General features: G+C 40.4%; 1 protein-coding gene across 1 annotated transcript in view; it reads right to left on the reverse strand.

The window, feature by feature from the left end:
• CARPA (Carbonic anhydrase-related protein A) overlaps positions 1 to 20,745 on the reverse strand; it is a 331,334-nt gene that overhangs the window by 299,910 nt on the left and 10,679 nt on the right. Inside the window, exon 3 of the mRNA XM_071599084.1 lies at positions 15,334 to 15,525. Coding sequence (XP_071455185.1) covers positions 15,334 to 15,525 — 192 coding nt within the window. The remainder of the gene's footprint in view (positions 1 to 15,333; positions 15,526 to 20,745) is intronic.

A 20,745-nucleotide genomic window follows, 5' to 3' on the forward strand; every position in this document is an offset into this window, starting at 1 on the left:
ATGATTTTTACTCTGTAATTTTTGCATTGTAATTTCAATTATTTGTTAAAGAATTTTGCTGTAGAAAAATTAAGCATATTATCAAACTTTTCATTACACAAAGTAGGAGAAGCTGAATCACCAATTTAGCACCTCAGTGTACGGTTTAAGCCTTATCCTCTCGTTTATCGAATACAGCGGAAAAAATCTTTCTTTCAAATTCTTCCCAGACCTGGAATTCCGGTTGGGTGCCCTTATTAGACATATTGTCACTTTAAATGCAGACTATTGGTTTGTACCTCTAGGCGACTTCCTTACAACGAATCCTTTACGGCTTAAAGAAACATTAATTAACATAGCCAGTTTAAGTACTGAGTAGTTGTTGCATTGTTTGGAGAAAGTTAATTTCAGAGAATGGTACGAGGGGAGATCTGTGATCGCTAGTCGATAATAAAACTGTGGATATAAGAACTGACGTAGAACGATGGACTTCTCCGTCTGTATTGATGGCCATTAAAATATAATTACGCTCTTTTCATCAAAAGAAAGCTGAACGACCCGCGGATGATGTGATTTGGTTTCTGATTGCCCACCAAGTCTCGGCGGCTGCAACACTGGCGAAACGGGCATCCTAGAAAATGGACCAACTTGAAACAAATCCCGAAAGATTTGAATCTTCAATCGCTGCACTCTAAGGAAGCCTACACAGGGAACACCGAAAGAGAGCTGTAAACTTTATAATACATTTTTTTCAGCATATGGAAGAGAGTGAACGTAAAATTATTCACCCACCGTATCCTAAAATCCAACCTTCTCGTATATTTTAGAAGAAAGATTGAGCCAGATCCGTGGAAAAGAGCGGAATATTGGCGGTTAAATCTTGGTAGGTTAAACAAACAAAACATAAACATCAAACTTGACACCCAAATTTTGGAATAAGCTATTATATTCTGGAGTTTTCTTAAAATATTCCCTTAATCAAGTCCATTCAGATTACAATACTACAATTTCAGTGTAACAATCACTCGCTTTGACCGGGATCCGAATCCCTGAATGCCCGTCCGAGTGCTTCATTCAATTAAGCTACCTAGTCGTACTCTTCGACTCCGGAGCTTTGTAGGTTTTAAATTAACAACAGTGTTATCACGAAATACCATACATACAATTTCACATGTATTCCTAGTCGTGAGAGTTGCGCCGTATTCCAAGAGCTGAAAGCCAACTTTATAACACAACGCTATGTATATCTTGACAAGTTCATTGGAAATGCGGCGGATGAGGCCATTTAAATATTGTCTAAAATTAGGCTATTAATATTTCCACGTCATCCTATACTTGAAAAAAATCTAAGTTTCTAGGCAAATCCTCACGTCAAATACTAAAGGGCTCGATCCTTCAGGAAACAACGAAGCCGTAAGTCCACCAGCTGTGATACCCGTGGGAATAGAGAGAGAAAGTGAACCGATCGCTTTGGAGTATTTTTACACCCCCCAGCAGTTCGGTACACACAAAAGGATGAGAGGAAGAGAGATAGAGAGAGTGAAAAGAGAGACTTCTCTCCCTACTCGCGGCGTCTTACGCTTCCGCTGGGGGCGCCATCCCATTGTGAGTCACCCCTTCCACCCATTCATCGAGACGGGTACAAGGGGGCGAAAATCGCTATAAATTTCTAAATCACCAAGGAACAGCGTCGGGGAGTTTGGGTGAGGGAGCGGGATCGGGCGGAAGAAGGGGCAATATCACCCTTGGTGGCGAAAGGATGGCGCGGCATAAAAACGCCAAGAAGGACCACTTCACCGGAGTGGGCGGCGACGTTAGTCTTTTTGAAGTTCACCGAAAGACTGGGATCGCCGGAACAGAGGCGGGGATGAGGGAGCCACTTTCAATCCGAGTTATGATAACCCTGCGTCGGAGTCGGCTCCGCTCGGGGGCGAAATCTCGCTTGCATCGGCAGGACCTCCCTACCCACTCCATCGCATATATACATGTGTGGGTGCATATATACATATACTATATATATATACATACATACTCATTCACATGGATAAAGACGTAAGGAAAAGGGGTAGGTACACACATGAAAGGCAAACACAAGAGAGATGGGGAAGGCGGAATCGAGCAGATTACAAGTGCAAAAATATCTTGAACCACGGATCTTTCAACTTGCCGTACCGATGATCGATTCCGCCTTCCCCACCTCTCTTGTGTTCGACTGTTTTATGTGTTTCAATCCCTTTTCCTTATAATTATATCCATGTGATTGAGTTCACCATTTGCCAGGTTTTCGTGTTTAACTGTGTGTGCGTATATATATATATATATATATATATATATATATATATATATATATATAGATATATATATCTTCGAAAAGGAACGCTCTCCATCAATAACACAAATGTTTTAATCAAAGTTATCATGTATATATATATAAATATATATATATTTACCTTGGCTTCCCATTGACCCTCCGAAGGAAAACGTTGGGTTGGTTGGGTGGGAGGGTGGTACAGATTGAGGGGAGTTTGAATGTCTGGAAGAAGAGAAAGACGGATGCTTGAGGAGGGTTATTTTCCATCTTTCTCCTCCCCCATTCCAACGCCACCCCACTCTGATCCCCACCGTACACCCCTTCTGCCGAAGTGAAGGGAGTGGGGAGGGCTGAAAGGAAATTCGATCGAACTTGGCGAAAGTTTTCACAAATCCGGGTCTAAGGTTTCCCCCTCATCCGTCGCCCCAGTAACTTCCACGGGCGTTCGTCTCCCTCCCTTCTTCGGTGTGCGGGGGCTCTCCTGTGGTGCTCCCCCCATCCGTTCATTTTCTTCTGCCCACCCAATTCATATTTGTACCTTTTGTCACTATCCCCCATCTCCCACTCTCACCTCTCTTTATCTCTTTCCCTACATGCTCCCTAGCGTTATCCCTATCCTCTCCTGCAATAGAGCATACATTGGCACAAAAGGGGAATGGCGGAGTCTCTTTGCTGCATCTCATGTATCGTGTACACATGTACCGAAGCAATAATTTCCATCGCCACACCAAAGTGATCAATTCAAGAGAGGTGGTGATGGTGGAGCTCACTAAATTTACGGTGTGCAAAATTTTCACAAACAGCGTAAAAAAGGGGGAAGGTTCTTATATGCCCTTTGTAATTTTCAGGAAGATCTCTCACTACTTTTAACACCAGTCTACCGTTCAAGTTCAGTTTTGAATGGACACACTGACAGGCTAACCACCATTAAGTTTCTAAGCTTCGCCTTACAAGATATAACGCGTCATACTAGACTTAGAGTAACTTTTCGTAAAGTTTCGGATACTTACTGCCTCCTTTCCTTTCGTCCATAAAGGTCTTCTTTACCATGCCTCGACTGTCCAACATTTTCCCCTTTATCACAGCAGTCAACCTTCATTAGCCAATCAAAATACTCTCATTTCACGTATAGCTTAAAAATCACATAGCTTGCATAAAACCACAAGTAATCGAACTGAGAACCTCCGGTTATTCGCCGAAAGCTCAATTAAAGAAAATACCACACTCTTAAGTGAACAATTTTAATGTATTGTTTACATAATTTTGCCTAGTCATAACTCCTTAAGACGATTTAACCAGTTTTCTAGCGCATAACAACAGCAAACACATTCGTTTCCTTTAAACATCTTATTTCATACCAATACGAGATAACCGATTCTTAAGTCATCAGTAAACATATGCTTACTACTGGACAAAGAAACTGTTTGTGGAATTAAGACGTGATTCATGCAAGCGAAATATTTAATCGCAAAATATCATAGACAATCTTCGTTGAATCTGTTTCACTGCTACGCAAATATACGCACCTTAAAAGGCTGTGCGAAGTCTTACCTTCAGATATTAACTTTCCGCGCAGTAGTTTCAAACTTTCTCCTAAGGACCTGATATGCTGATTTAGTGATTGGTCCAACCAAAGATTTTTCTTTATCCGTTATGATCAGGGAGAACGGTGAGGCGGGAGATATGCGGTACGGGGTTTGAATGGTTTTGGGTGTGTGCGTGTGTGGATAGGGGCAAGGAGCAGGGATGAAGGAAGAGAGGGGGGGGAGATACGGCAGGGGTGGTTTCTCGCATTGTTGCCGCGCGACGAGTTTCCCGTCTCTCCCCCCACCCACCCCCTAATCCCCGTCTCCCCGGGCCAAAAAAGATGCCCGGGGGAAGCTTCTGGCTGGAAGGAAGAGGGTACGCGAGGGACCCTTGCTCCCATGGATCTCTCGATCCAATCCAAAAGCCATTATTTTCGGGAGAGAATGGAGGAATTCACCTGAGATCGCGGAAAGGCGAGAAATGATCGGGGTGCGTTGATTAGGAACTAAAGGGAAAGGTTTGCGTCCCACACCGATTTATGAAAGCCGGGGGAGATTTAATTTTTTCGCTTTTCTTTCCACCATATTAATACTAACCTAGAGTCAGCTATCCGAAGACATACGGCCTGTCATAACATTTCTTTGAGAAAGGTACTAGATTGGTACTATAATTTCCAAGAGCCTTAACTCAGCCGTCAACATTATAATTATTATGAAAAGGTGAAAAATTTTCGTTGTGTTGGCATTCATTGTCTGCCAAACAACCCGACCTCTCGGAACGACTTTGAAACTCATGCATCCCCGCTTCCTGTCATTCATTAGGACGCAAACATAACTAATATGGTCACCTTCATCCAAGTCCTGATACTTTTGCGACTGTCTTAAGACTGGTGAAAATGATATTACTTAAGCGAAATTTGAATAAATATATTTGTACCAATTTCAAAGCCGTTCAATTCTAGGTAGCAAAAACCGAAAACAAAAAGACGACGCTCAATATCGTTGCAATTAACCAATTCACACGTACACTCTCGAGAATTCTGGCAATCTGAATGTACTCACTCATTGTGTATATTCGCGTAGGTACACTATCGGCATAACGCAATCCATAGGAATTCAATGTTAGATGTGTTTTCACCGGGAGTCATCAGTGATAAGAACCGCTTTCTGTCAATCCTAAAGTACTTAAAAACACAAGGTGCTCGGGTTGTCAAGCCAAGAACATGAAATGTGACACTTTCAATGAATAAACTGCGAAATATTAAAATATTAATCCTTCGGCAACTCGAAGGAACTCTGCGACGAATTATGTCATGATCAACTTGATGCTAAACAAAAGCTCACTTAGCGTCATCTACACCCATTCATTATATAATAGGATTACTTCTCAAATTGAAAAAATAAAACTCCAAACATTAAAATTGTCAATATATACCTGAAACTGAGTTAGAGCTGTAGGTACCGCCCCTGCTTCCTGATCTCTCCTGCGCCAAATTCTACAACTGTAACGAAATCAGGTTTATCAAGTGTCAATCCATCCCATTCCTTTCGCTTCCGTTAGAGGTGCAAACTCAAACGTTAGGTCGACCTTTGGACCTCCTCGGCCGACCGGAGGCGGTCGGAGGGCGACTGCCAGGAACGTCACGTGGGTGACCCCGACGGTGCTTCGTGGACAAAGCGACGTGGGCATGGTGTCAGTTCCGCACGGTTACCTTGATGCACAGGAGTGTTAACTTTGTAAAAGCATAAACCGTTGAATAACTTTAACGGCTGGGATGTCTCCCGTTCCCGTGTTATGTGCTCAAACAACTGAAGGCATAGCTTTGGGCAGGACATCTAGCGGTGCTAAATAGCATCGATTTCCTCGGAATACCTCTTCCAAAACTCTGGTGTCCTTGTATTCGAAACATGATAACTGGAAATTTATACTTTTTCCACACTCAAGTGCTATACAGAAACATGGAATAAATTTATAAATTAAAATTTTTAAATTTAATTTACAAATTAAGAGTGTTTGAAATTGTTTCCACGATGACAATTTATTAAGTAGTATCCAATCAGTCTGAGACACTCCACAGTTCAAACATGAAAACCTTTCCAAAAAAGCAGTATTTGAAAGTTAACCCAAATTTTCAGTTCAATGAATAATAAATTTAATAACCTGCTTTCAAGGACCCTATTCTTCTTTTGGGATAAGATTGAATGCCCCATGATCACTTCCCATTTCAACCGTTCAAAATGTCTGACAAATATTCCGCGAACACCAACACTGCCACGATATTTTCCAGCAATTTTGTGTGAGCACTTAAGGGAAAATAGACGGAGTCGAACGCCTGTTTGGAGAGATGAATTAGGACGATTATTTATGGCATAAAATATTTTCAAGATTTTTATCTACCCCTTTAGAAGGGTTGGTGGTGACTTAATATCTTCACCAATATTTTCAGAAACGAGGTTTCCCGTCTTCTCGTTTACAATGAGTGCAATGCCCACACACCGACTGGGAACTTTGCTCAATCGAATTGAGAAACTTCCCATCTTAAATTACCCCAAGAAATGTGTTTTTCCGCAATGAGGGTGACGGGGGTGTGGGAGGGTGCGGGGATTTTATGATGCGGAGGGCTTCCGACGATTCCGATTGGAGCGCAAATCCAATTGTCCTCATTCGTCATTTCCTCTCGTCGGATTGGGAGCGATGAGAAGAGGGAGGCAGAGGGGGAAGGGGGGCGTGGATGGATTCGCACCCACATGTTCGCCCGCTCCTCCGTTTGTTTATTCCTCATTGCCCCCGTCCCCTCACTCCCCTCCCATAAAGCCTTCACCCTTCGCACCTGCTTCTTACGAGCCCCATTTTCATCCTCCTCTTCACACCCACCCCCCTCCGACCCATCCCCACATAATTTATCTCGCCCCTTTAATGAACCCGCTCCCAAAACCACCGCACACCCCCCCTTCTCCCCTCCGCCCCCGCTCCTCCGTCGCTTAAAGAATCGAACAGGCACACACAACCTCACCCCCTGCTCCCCATAATCCCTCCCAACCCACCCCCCTCCATCATCTTCCACCACTCCACAAGACCTTTTCCCACCCCAGAGCCACCTCTTAACCCTCTTTCAACCCCTTCCCTCCCCCGCCCATTTATCCCCTCCCACACGAACGATCCAGCGTTTAGTCAACGCGACCGCCACCATCTGCCTCGCACCATTTGCACAAGCAGGACTGCCAAACTCTCTCCCTCTCCCGGGGAGAGGGGGTAATACGGAGCGAACGGCGGAGGAGAGGGAAGGATCGTCTCGAAGCGGAGAGACAGACGTTGCGAGAGCGAAACTTCCAAGACATACTACTTTCTATCGTTCTCTTGGATCTCGAGTTGAAGAGACGACGCTCCCACGTTGCGAGCTCACCAGTGAGTGAAGGTTGGGGCTTCATTGGCAACGATTCCATTTTCTCGTGCGGGTCACAAAGGGAGAGATTTGGATATTTACTACATAATTTTATTCATCATAATCATCATATGTCATCGTTATCATGTAATCATAATCCACTCTAATTATAATTTTTAGTTAAATTCAAACTTAAAATCATAATCTTTTGCTAAAGTCAATGGGAAACTAATTAATACGCTATCATCGCGAAAAATACATTTTTAGTAAGAAAATCAAGTCATTGAAGTTATAAAAGATAAAAATATTAATACTGATCGTCGTATAATATTGTATCACAATTACCAAACAACGAAAAACAATAGGCCGAATTATTTCAAAAGAGATGTTATGTGATAGGAATAAAATGTGGAATTTATTTTGACGAAGTTATTCATACATTTTCAGCACACACTAAAAGTCTATTTTTCCCTCGCAAATATGCCCTTAATTCTCTACTTTTGGAATTGTGAAACAGTACCAAAATTGAATTAAAGATTTGCTGGTAACAAATATATTACTTCATGGCTTCCAAAAATGTCTCGATTCAAAGGTTCGAATCTATCAATCTAATCAATTAAGTTAATGCATATCATCAATGAGATGTCAAAGTTTACTGATATGATCTGCATTTTTAAAGAAATAATCTGATATTTTTGGAATTTCCTTCGATCATGAATACTTTTGTTGACATGTATTCTTCAATTTAAGACTCATGAAGAGGTATCTACTTGCAAAATTCGAAAGAAATTCAATTTTATTCACAATGATATGAGTATCTTTGCTTTGAAATGAATAGTGCAAGAGAAAAAGACGTTTCTCACTAATTTATTTGAGAACTACATCTTCGTCATTTACCTTAGCGCACTGTTCACATGAGAACTCAATCTTTTTTTGATAAAAATAAGTCCAATATTGCAGGCATATTGAATGTTCATGTATTAGCATCAATATGGGCTTTATGGAATCTTACAGCTCTTTTACACCATGTTCACTTAATCATTTGGGGAAATATTTTCTCCCTACCGTCTCATCCATGGTAGTAAATTTCTAATGAAATTTTTATAGATAACCTTTTCTTTAGAAATCGTCGAGAACTTTCACCTTTTTTAACTTTTGGGCGTTTAAATAGCTTTCAGAAGAGGTAATATTTTTTTGTCAAATAACTTAATACCCATAAAGTTTGCGATATGGCCAAGTTTCACAGATCATTCATATGTAAAAACGCCCGTCGTGAATTCTTCATTTAACCAAAAAACTTCGATAAACAGAAAAATTCGGAAATAGAAAAACCGAGAATAGGATATCTTATATTAGAATGTGAGGCAATACTGAAGCTTCTGGTAGTGGGACAATGGAGCAAGGTTGAGTATGGAAGGAAAAGATGCGGCATTGTAGACAGTATGATAGAAGGCAAAATAGTACATGGATCTGAGCAGTGGATTGATGTGGTGTTTCCTGCTAATCTATTATGAGGCGAGCAAGTCTAGACCTAGAGGTTTATCAGTGTTTAGTCCATAGATCCATTAAAAATTTCCAAATTTTCCGATAGGCTATTTCTATTGAAAAATTTGTTCTTTGCTGCAAGAGTGCTATTCCGCTTCGTGGACATTAGTCAGCCAAATGGATGAGCTACAAATGTCGAATAACAAACTGATAAATTGTTCCACTATTTGAATTGAATAATTTCGACCTCGGTGATCATCATTCTCCAAAGGTTTGCTAGTGTTATTTATTAACTTGTTACCACCTTTTGACAGTATTATTATCGTGCGTTAATATTAAATATTAATATTCGTATTTATGCAATCGTATTTTAGCTATCATCCTGTGCGTGCAAGAATGTAGCTAAGAGCCAATGGAAGTAATATATAACTATGAATTATATCCATTACAGTTTTATGATTTCATCTCTGATGATTTATTAAGATGATGGCGGAATGTAATCAGAAATTTAAGCATACCAAAAATCTTCACATTCTTCATTTAAAATGTAAAATATTTTCCCTAATTTATAACCTTAATATGATAATATACCTTAATTTATTATTCAAAACGGCATATACCTTCTGGTTCTAAACATTGAAAATTTACCGTAAATATTACATTATAATCGAATCGAATTGGAAACGCTAGGGTTTCTTCGAAGATATATTTCATATTCAGTGAAGAGACTATAAACTGGAAGGGACCGATATCCTTGTCTACTGAAAACTGAAATTGTTTTTATTTCCCTCAATACCCTATTGAGGATTCCGTTCACTTTTGCATGAAGAGCAATTGCATTGACATTCTGGACGAGAGCAGTGTCTTTTCAAATCGTTGAAGCTTAGGTTTTTAGCTCCCATTTCCCGCATTTTACGCCGTGTTTTTATTTCCCCTCCGCGTCGATTCGACTTTCACGCTATCCCTAGCAAATAATTTCAATTTCAACGATTAAATTGAATATGAGTTATGGAATTATTTTTGGCCGCCTCATTCCCACGGAAATAATCCACTAATGGGAGAATTAATTCGACATGCAGCAAATTGTTTTCAAAATGTCGGCAGTTTAAATTAAATATTTCATTTTATACGATTGGTTCGCCGGCATTCGGGAGCTGAAACATGTGTATGGATGCCCTTTCCCATGGCCTGTGCGCGATTTATTCCGGAAAACTTGTTTATGTAAATTTTGCGAAAACGTAAACGCAAGGTCAGTTTTTGGTATTTATGTGAATATTATAAATTATCTCGATCGATCGAAGCACTGCTATTAGGATTACATGCAATGCGAGGCTGGATTGATTAATAACCACCCTCGCTGGATTGGTAATCATTATTTAAGTAAATTTTATACACAATATTTCAGGTCTGGGAACTGATATGATGGAATGAATGGACAAACATAAATAAAATGAAGAGAAGAAAGTCAAAATAGCTCTTTATAAGAAAAACTTATAAAGAGCTATTTTGACTAACTCTAAGATATGAATCTTACCGAATAACAGACAACCAAGGACAATGGGTCCTTGCGGAGCATGCACCAAGGACGCCATAACTCGCAAGGTGGTTCCTCTCACTGTTGCCCAACGATGCGACACGATTGGAACAGTGCTGGTCAAATTAATTAACTTATCACTGCAAAGCGCTCCTTAAGGTAAACATGAATACTCTCCTCATAAACTCTAAAATTGAAACTGAATGAGATTTGAAGCTATCAGATTGATGCGATGGGCAGTTTTATAGGTTACCCTAACCCAATGGCTCGAATTCGAATCCCGGAGTTAAATTTTCCACGGTTATCCCAATCGCTAGTTTGGAGTACCACATGTGGAGGATTGTTAAGTGGAGTATGCCATCTGTCGGATAGAATGTTAAACTGCATGGCCTCTGGACACTTTTTGTTTTTTGTGGACTGTTTTCCTTCAAGTTTCCCTCCACTATTGCTATAAATTGCATCCCTATTCCTATAAATCCTACCTCTACCATTACACCCACCAATCCCTAATGGTGAACTCATCTCCTCGCCGAAACCAACAATATATACTACAAATTGCAAGGCGGTCATAACTAAACGTTACAGAAATATGAATATTTCATAAATTAGCAAACATCACATGTCATTAATGATAATTTATAAAATATGATAAAATTAATCTTGAAATAGGCTTGATTTTTACTCATTGCTTGTCGTATGTAATAAACTGGACCGTAACATACTATATATCCCACCGTACCTTAAACCTTACAGGGTTCGTCCGGAAAATAAGTGTACTGAGCTCAGGAAAAAACATTTATCACACTTTTACATATCTTAAGCTAATATTCCTCAAAATAGGACCCTTGTGAGTCGATACACTTGTTCCAGCGGCGTTCCCATTCCTGGAACGCTCCCGCGAAGGCATCATCGGGAACCTCTCGAAGACTCGTCGTCGACCTCTTCTCTGCCCTCCACGAACATCTTGTGCCACCGAAAGATCATGTTTCTGGACATGGCTGACTCCCCGTAAGCCTGGTTAATCATACCGACATTTTCGGTTGACGATTTCCCAAGCTTTACCGCAAATTTGATGGAATAACGCTGCTTCGGTATCGCGTTCCGTGACGTGGGTCGAGCGTGGAGGTTCGAGTTAACAGAGCTCCTCAATACACCACAGCTCAGAGCCGACTGCCTTTTTCAGCGTCGCTTGCCAACATACCCCCCTCCAATCGCAGCCCGTCAGAGCGGTGCTGGGCGCGCCTGGAGCGGCGCGCCCAGCCCAGGAGTCAGTACACTTATTTTCCGGACGAACCCTGTATGTGTAATGTATCCTATATGATCAAATTTCGTGGAGAGTTTCAAAATTATCTTCGAATACTTAATAGCGACCAAGTTTGCAAAGAAGAGTCTGTGAAACGCGGCGGTAAAAACAATAATATTGCTTCATTACCTTCGGGGAGAGTTAAACCGAGGCAATAGCAATGCCATGACGGGTGTATTAATAAGTTCTTATCAGGCAGTGGACGTAGTTGATGGGGAACGGATGGGGAGAAACATGGCGTCGACACTGGCCTACTCTTGACCAAAGTCACCAAGGGAGTCACGGAGTACCTCTCTTGAAAATCTCTCCACAGGACACCCACGGACGCAAGGGCGTTGGGATAGTGCTGAAAACTTCTGAAAATCACTGAGATTTGAGCCTGGGGCTGGGTAATGGGAAATAATTACAATACCCACCGCACAAAATCTAACTCCATCCGAGAAAATTACCAAGCGACACTTCATTTTAACATTATGTGTGGGTAGGATGAAAACTAATGCACACATGCTTGTAGACCACAAACAAAGTAATCTTCAGAAGCACTCTTGGTGGCATGTGGAAGTAAAATTTCCACTCAGCACGCTCGTGCAAGTTTGAGGCCATTGTATTCATCCAGTGTATTTTGAAAAGCGGAAGTACGGAGACGTGTTCTAGTGCTATGTCAACGCGACTTGAACAGCGTGACTTAAAGAGTGACTTCTACTGAGATTCATTGTCGTTTAAAGGCTGATTATGGTGAGATGCTATTGATTGGTCTACTTTAAATCAATGCGTATTAAAATTTCGTGGTTGCGAGCCTCAAAAAGCCATAATTGCTGATGAAACACGCAGCGGATGTCCGATCACCGCCACAGACGATAAACATCGCGAACTCGTCGAAGATTTGTTTCAAAATGATCGGCGAATCACTGAAAAGCGTATTGCAAACCATGTTGCTCGAGTTAGTCGTATTAAAGGCATTTTGACGCCAATAACCTCGCAACATGACAGCGCTCGTCCGCACACCTCTCGCTAGAGAGGCTCTGCGCAACCTGAAATCTGAACCACTGCATTCAAATTTGAACCACCCACCTAATTCCCCCGAATTTTCCTCGACTCAAGAGACACCTCAAGGGTAATCATTACACCTCGGACGATGAGGTGAAGGCAGCTGTCTTGTCCTGGATTCGAGAAAAGTCGGAAGAGTTTTTCAGTGACGGAACAAAAAACTTGTTACACGTTGGGAGAAATGTGTTAGCCTTAACGGTGACTATGTTGAAAAATAAATATATGATTTTAAAACTTAATAACTTCAATTTAATGTACTTTTTGCCCGATCTTACTATTTGTTTTTGTTTGTGGTCTCAAAGAATGTGTGCATTACTTGTCAGCCTGCCCTCGTACTAACCATCTCAATTCAGATCTATTGTCTCAGGCGGTCGACCTTAAGTCAGCCCATTTGCATTGTTAGACGTAACTAAGCTTTGCGTCATAAAGATGTCTTCAAGGGGGAGAGGGTGGGAGGCGTGCGGCGCGGTTCCTCCTGCGAGTGGTTGGAGTCCCCTCTGTCAATCCCCCTCGGCACGTGTTTCCGTCTCTTCCGAGACCCGCGAGGGCGCAAGCTCTCTCTTCATTTAGCCTCGTTCTCAGATCAACACGCCCGCAATATTATGGTCGGGGAGTGTCGAGGGGGATGGATGGGGGACGGGGGGCAGGGGACCTCCCGTCGCTCAGACCGCTCGCCGGGGCGAAACGGCAGGTGGAGAGAGAGAGAGAGAGGGGGGGTAGGCGGGGATTTGGGTTGGAGGAGAGTGGTGGAGGCTGGTGTGGAGGGGAAGTGAGTCGAGTGTGGTTGGGAAACGGAATGGAGCATAAGAGGAAGGAACGGCAGGAACTGAGAGAAGGGAGCATTAGGATGCTTCAGTTGATCTTACCTCCTGTACCAAATGTGGGTACCGAAAATTTAATCATGGTATCATCTCCGTATGCACTATATTATAGGTTTATCTACTGAAAGTTTTAATTACCGCCCTATGTCCCACTCTAGTTTTAACTTAAAAAAATAAACCGAAGTCGTGATTTATTTGAAGGGAAGTTTTTACTTTTTACAAAGCCACTGCAGCTATACCTATTTTGAAATTTAACATTTAATTACTATTTAAAAAACTCATAGCATTACATCAACGAGAGAGCTCTTTTCTCAGCATATTTGGATTTCGGTGTTTTCAGGGTCAATTTTAGCCTCCATTATGTGGTATTTTTTACGGCATAATATTAAAAAGTTCTGCTGCCTAAACCAATTAAAGGCTAATATGTTTATATGTTCGAGTGGAAAATATTTTCCATAAAATCTTAATCTCCAGGTTGATCTGCAGCATTCTTGCAATCAACTCTATTTACGACTCTTATTGTCAATCCTGTTATATTGGTGCAGTTTGCACATAGGTATGACAAACAAGTACCTCTTATCTGACAAGTGACACAATTTCAGGCGTAACATGGCGGAAACCCTTCATGAAGAAAGAAGAGACTCTGCTTTTCCACATACAATTTTTTTATTACGCCCTAGGTTTTTTTACAGCGTACATCTATGAAACCTAGGTCGTAATTAAAAAAATTGAATGTGGAATAGCATAGTGACTTCTTTCATCATACCTCTTATCTATCCAATTAAATATAATAGCTAAATAAATCTTATTTGAATTGCAAAGGCCAGCTATTAAAGCTTCATCATTTAATCGATAATACTTCTATAAAAACGTATTATTGATCAGTATTGTATAAGCATACGTAACTTTGTACTACAAAGTTAAAAACGGGTCGATAAGATTAGCATATTCGTCCAAGACCCATTAAGTCAGTTTATTGTCTAATTTCTCTTCCAATGAATAAAGCATAACGCAGGATTTAATAGGCAAGGCTGGCATCTCATGCGAGAAAAAAACATAATCTAACACATCGAATATTATCCCAGTTTTCACAAACTAATATTTAGCAGGTTATTAAAAAATTTATTATTTCAAAAAATAATGTGTCATTCCCCAGATGTAATTGCTTAGAAGTTTGACAACTTTTGAATTTATTGCTATGAAGGTAAATGGAGCAACAACCGTTCAGGCGATTAGCGAGAAGAATATATATGTATGTATGTATATATATATAAATGTATATATATATATATATATATATATATATATATATATATATATATATATATATATGTGTGTGTGTGTGTGTGTGTGTGTGTGTTTGTGTGTGTGTGTGTACATATAGTGCATATTATACCTAACCTATATATGCTTTATTTACGTCCCCGTGTATATAAATAAACTTAAAAAAAATGCTTACAAAAGTGAACATAAATTTAGTCACAAGCAACTATTGCAATTCTGCAACAGCCAAAAAAGCATAGAAGAATAAAAAAATACGCTAATAACAATTGGAGCCTATTAAGAAGAGCATTAATATGTGCGTACGAATTCGGAATAATGAAGAAGATAGTTTTGATAAAAGTAGAGCAAATTATATGGAAGTTAAAGGAAACGAATGAATAAATTGGAAACGATGGAACAATCTGTCAAAACTACAGTTGGTTAATTTGGAAAATACTTCGAAAATATTTACGAAGTTTTTCATTCTCTGATCGCGATTATTGTTCCTTTTACAAAACTCTAGCTGAAAGAGTTTTTTCAATGCACCCTCGTATTTGTCCACCCGGCCATTCATCAACGCCGTCGCGGTCGAAGTGATCAGTGAGATCTTCCCACCCGGGAGTCATTCGCGAGAGGGGGGGGGGGGCGTCGTCCGAAGAGAGGACCGGAATCGACACTTACCTCGGCCGGGAACGCGTAGCCGTGGACCCGGTGCTCCGATCCCTGGTGGTTTTCCCTCCCGTAATGGATGTATATCTCCTCGAATTGGTATCGGTACGCCAGAGGTCCGCCGGAGATGTTCACGTGGTGCTTGGTGTCCTTGTCCACGCGGAACACCAGCGACTGGCCTGTGTTGTGCAGCATCCCGCTCAACTGGCAAATGAAGAAACGAATAAAAAATGTCGTTTTATAATTCGAATTTTTCTTCCCTTATCGAGTAAACATCGATCAATAGGGAGTTGTATGTACGGACTCAAGTTCAAGTCTTACTTGAAGAAAGCCTCAGAGAAGGCCGAAAGTTTAAGCAATCTACAATGTGATTGTCCTTTTAAGTATTACATATTTGATTTTTGTTCTATTGTGCTGTTCATATACATGCATATATATATATATATATACTCATATATACAGAAACAGATATAAGGAAAAGGGATAGGAACACGTATAAAGGACGAACACAATAGAGGTGGGGAAGGCGGAATCGAACGGATCACAAGAGTAAAAATATTTCCTTGACCGGGACACGAACCCCGGATCTTTCCACTTGCCGGGCGGATGCTCTTAACCACTTGAGCTATCGAGGAAACGTGGGTGAGATCCGTGGGTCTAATATGTCGCCAAGCGCCCCGATTATTTAGCCAAGAGATGGCGTCAGGGGACTGTTTCACCCACCAAAGGAGAAATAGACAATGCACAAGAGGAAAGGCCAGTGGTTTAGAATTCATACAACATCATACAGGAAAGGAACAGTGCGTTTTGTGGCACGCATAGCCAGAAGAAAGAGATGAGCCACAATATATATGAAAATTTCAAATACATAATGAAGGATCATGGAGGGTGAGTGCTGAATGGAGAAAATCTAGAAAAATATTCCCAGGGCACAGGAAAATTATGAAAACGGTTCCAAAATTGTAAATAATGAGATTAAAAATGTTGGCGTTATAGTCTTGTGCAATTGAGTTTCTTTGTGATGAGGAGAGAACTATCAGGTCTTAATACAAGTATGCGGATCAGAACACCACAATAAAATTAGAGAAATAGATTCAGATACGGAGGGATAAAAATACCCCTCATTAGATCCACGATTCATAGTATTGTCCTTCGTGATGTATTCAATAATTTATGAGACCTGCAAAGTATTGAACGCATCGCGAGGAACTCGCACAGAGGTGTATGTGATGCAGAATCATGACGGTAACCTACCAGAGGTTTGGTTTGATAGGCAAGGCTAGAGTTTATTTCATTTTAGTAAATATTAATAAAAGAAAAGCGTGTGAAATTCACACGTTAGGGTGCGAGGGCCAGTGCCTGTGCTTTCCTGGGAGGACCTGGTGCCCGAAAAATCACACGGGTGAAGTTGTGGGTATCCATCAACCGGAATCGAAGCCAGGTTCTCCGAGTCTAAAGCTTAGCGCTTTACCCACTGAAATACCACTTTTACTTTAATCTCTCAAGTTTCCAAGAGTAGAAACCATTCGAAAATTTTCGCAAAAATCACACTAGTATAACGAGATATTTCAGAAACCAGAATAGTGTCACCACATAGATTTTTTCATTGGTTTGCAAAAAAGGTAGATTTGCACCCTCACCTTGTGGTCAAAGGCCGTATCCACTAAGTTCAAACGGAGCTCAAGTTTAACGTCAGGAAATTTAAAATATCGGTCATGAACTTTGGTACCGATGGCTTTTCCTGCTGGATTTTGAATTGTATCGTAACTTATTGCGAGTGAAGTAGTATCGCTGTACCTGCGTCCTCTTAAGTTGCGATGAAAATTCATGAATCCTTACACAGTAAACTGGAAATGAAATGCTTCCCTGAGAAATCGATTGCGAGATGAGGTGAACCCAAATGATCCGAAACGGAAGTCGCCGCGCGTAATTAATAGTAGGGGAGGAGGGCGGGGCTTCCTCTGCCCTGCCCCGCCCCTCCCCCCTCTCGCCACTCTTGGGAGTGACCGATAATAAGATCATGCAGAATTCAGGGCGAAACCTCGAATGGGGGAGGGAGAGATCGTGTTGAAGGGGAGTGTGGCATTATTCACCCACGCGTGAAATCTCAGGACGCGCGGACCACAAATCGAAAGCTGAGCATTGGGTCGAAACAAAATTTTAGTCAGGCGATTATCATCCACCGCTAAATTGAACACAAAATTTTCATGCGCCTACAATCAACAAGGATTGCGAGAGATTTGGGGCCTGCATTTCGGAATTTTGCCTTAAATAATTAATAATTAAATACTTAGGCGATTTTTTTTTAGTTTTAATGGCATGTACACCCGAAACTATTTAGATCGAAAAAGATTTCACGTACATAATTGAACTTTTTTAAAAGACATTTTCCGATTTTCACATTTTACTTCAATTACATACTCTGTCGGGTACGTAATAAAAATGGAAATCGAAAACAAACGCACAACAAACCGCGCCGTTTGCCTCTCCGTCGATCTCACCCAGAAATTCAAAAATCTTTTGTAAAAAACGCCCTCAAACTGTTCATTCATTTACCCGTGGATTTAAATACACCGCAAAATATATTGAAGAGTTTAAATTTAATTTTACTAATCTACTCCCACTTTTGATTACGTGGTAGGGGTTTTCCATGAATAGTTATGATACATTTTTTCCACCGTAGCTTAAAAAAAGGATTTTTTTATGCTGTTGACTTAATGTGTAAATTATCTGTGTGTGCATAAGTTTCTTCGGGTTGACTCTAATTAAGTTTCAGCGTAAGCCATTGCAAGTTGAAACGTACTCAATTTGACTACGCACATGACGGAGATCATACACCAATAGTAACAGATTCAGTCGAACTGCACTGAAGATGACATTTGGCTGAGTGGGAATTTTGCTTTTGCCGAAAGAAATGGGGAGCCGAGGCTGAAAGAATGAATCCAGAAAGAAGTTTGGGCCGTAGAACCAGTCACTTTCTTCACGGAATTGTACATTAATACCGCTGCTGTCTTTGTGAGATAAGACCGTCAAAACATTATCAGAAACTTTAAAATTTTATTTGGGTACCATCCGCATGTGTTGAGGAAGGAAGAATGCACGTTATGCATACGTGTTTGTACGCTGTGGTTGCGCAAATTCTCATATCAAAACAACATGACGTTCATATGTAGGTTTTTTCGCAGCTGAAGTTCATGCAAAGGGAGATGAGGATTTTGTTCTCAGAGGCCAAATGCATCATTACTATCCTAAGAGCAAGCGGAAAATCTGTGGATGATAATCTATGGCGTCACTAGCACCAAACCTAGTCAAACTGGTGCCATCTGATGGGAAATATGTATCATCTATCTATATTCAGGTAATATTGAGTAGCCTTTATTGCCACAATGTCAATTGTAGGTTTCTATAGGGATGTATTGAACACTGCTAAGGTCGTATCAATCGCATAGGGTCACATTTCAAAGCATCAGACAGAATGCTGCATTGCAACAATCCCCGGCCGCACAGCGCACAAGTTTACAGTGAATATCTCGAGAAAAAAATTGTAATTTTTTTGAGCATTGCCTATACGAGTAAACACATTCCACAGCCTTTGATGAAGAGTACTGCCATCTTCGTGTTGAGGTTGGAAACTTTTCAGACTACCCTCAACCCCTGATCTAGCCGTCGGTGACTTTCCTCTGTTCTCCATTGCCAAAATTGAAATTAATACTTTCGTGGCAAGCGGTTTCTATCAGCAGTATCAGAGAAGAATGCTGATGAGACGTTTAACAGGGTCAGAACAAAACTGGCTTCCAGCATCACTTCTAAGACCAATGAAAAAGATGGGATCAGTGTATTGCATTTAATGGTAGGTACGTCAATGCGGGCCATCAATTTTTGGAGGGAAAGTCAAATTATTTTGTTAAAAAAATTACGAATCTTCTCTATTAAAAAGCTCTCATAAAAGAAAAAATATCTACTAAAATACCTTTGAGTGTATGTGTTTCTTCGCAACACGTGCAATTTAATGTTCGTGTATGTATGCATCTTTTTTCCTCCATAAGCAGATTTATATTACTCTATGTTTCTCGTCGACATATGCCCTCAATGAATTGACTTTTCTAGTGTAATTAAAAAACCTGCGGAGCTGCATTTATTCCCAAAAGAAATTTGTTCATTTTTTATTATTATTAAAATTTACCCTACAATTTTGGCTTTCGCAGTTTTGCAATTTGTCTCTTAAAGTATATTGCAATTTCTGTCTTATGGGTCAGTGGCTCACGGAAATATAAACTGAATGTTAATAATGGCATCGTGGTTGACTGCTCGGCTACTAACCGGAGGGCCCGGGTTCAAAGCGAGTCGAAATTTGACGCCGTACACTTCTTATGCCATGCAACTTGTATGGTAACAGGTACTTCCGGGTAACCATAGGCAGCACAAGGAAGGGCAAGCTCTGAATGCGTGAAATTCACGTGCCGTTTGGTTGAGTGCAAATATGAACCCTAAAATTCCCTGCCAAATCACTTTGGGCTGATTTCAGAGATTGGAATCGTAGTTTGGAATCAATGCGAACAAAATTTCACTCTTTATTCTCAAATATGAGGTTCACGGGGAATGTCTTTCCACAAAATGGCGACCCATTTCCTACATTTTATTATGATACCACATTCTTTAATTCACCAAGATATATTATGCATATTTAAATGTTTAAGTTACCTGTTCACCCTATGAGTAAATTAATTTTTGATATTTGAGTTTATGAAATGAAATACTGGTCTGTGTGCTAGTTTATTTCATTGCAATGAATAGACAATGGCAAATCAAAAGTAATAGCTGAGACATGACTTAAACAACCAACTAAAATAAACTAATGCAATAAAAATGTAAAATTGTGAATTATCCAACGCAGTATAATATTTAACAAATCTCTCTCCACGTTCGTAATGAATTAAAATTTATCGCTGAAATCTATCATAATATCAAATACAGCAGAGCATTTAACAAGCAATGATTGCTAATTAAACGCCCACGCTAGGGTTTCGCCCTATAGAGTACATTCTTAAAGTGAACTGAATCGACCAATCGGTCTTAAAATTGAAAATGGAAGAGAATTGATAATCTCCCGATGTCGTTCAATGCTGGGTGCATGGAGTGATAGGTAATTGAATAAATATGGATACCTTAATTAAAAGGAAGTCGCGCATTTTAAGTAAATAATTTACAATTTTATATCACAAGATATGGCGATTGATTCATTCAAGAACTCCCACAGAAAGGAAATGCAATATTTAGAATCGTATTTGCACTGTTATCATCGTTGAAAATATACACTCTCGGATACTGAAACACGCCGACGGAAAACGCAACAGCCGATTTCAAAACAAATTCCTTCGACTCTTTCAGCGCGTTCTATTCTGCGTACTTTAACGGTAAAATAAT

The sequence above is a fragment of the Hetaerina americana genome, unplaced genomic scaffold (genome assembly GCF_022747635.1).
Source record: "Hetaerina americana unplaced genomic scaffold, ioHetAmer1.1.p SCAF_104, whole genome shotgun sequence".
Classification (NCBI taxonomy): Eukaryota; Metazoa; Arthropoda; class Insecta; order Odonata; family Calopterygidae; genus Hetaerina; species Hetaerina americana.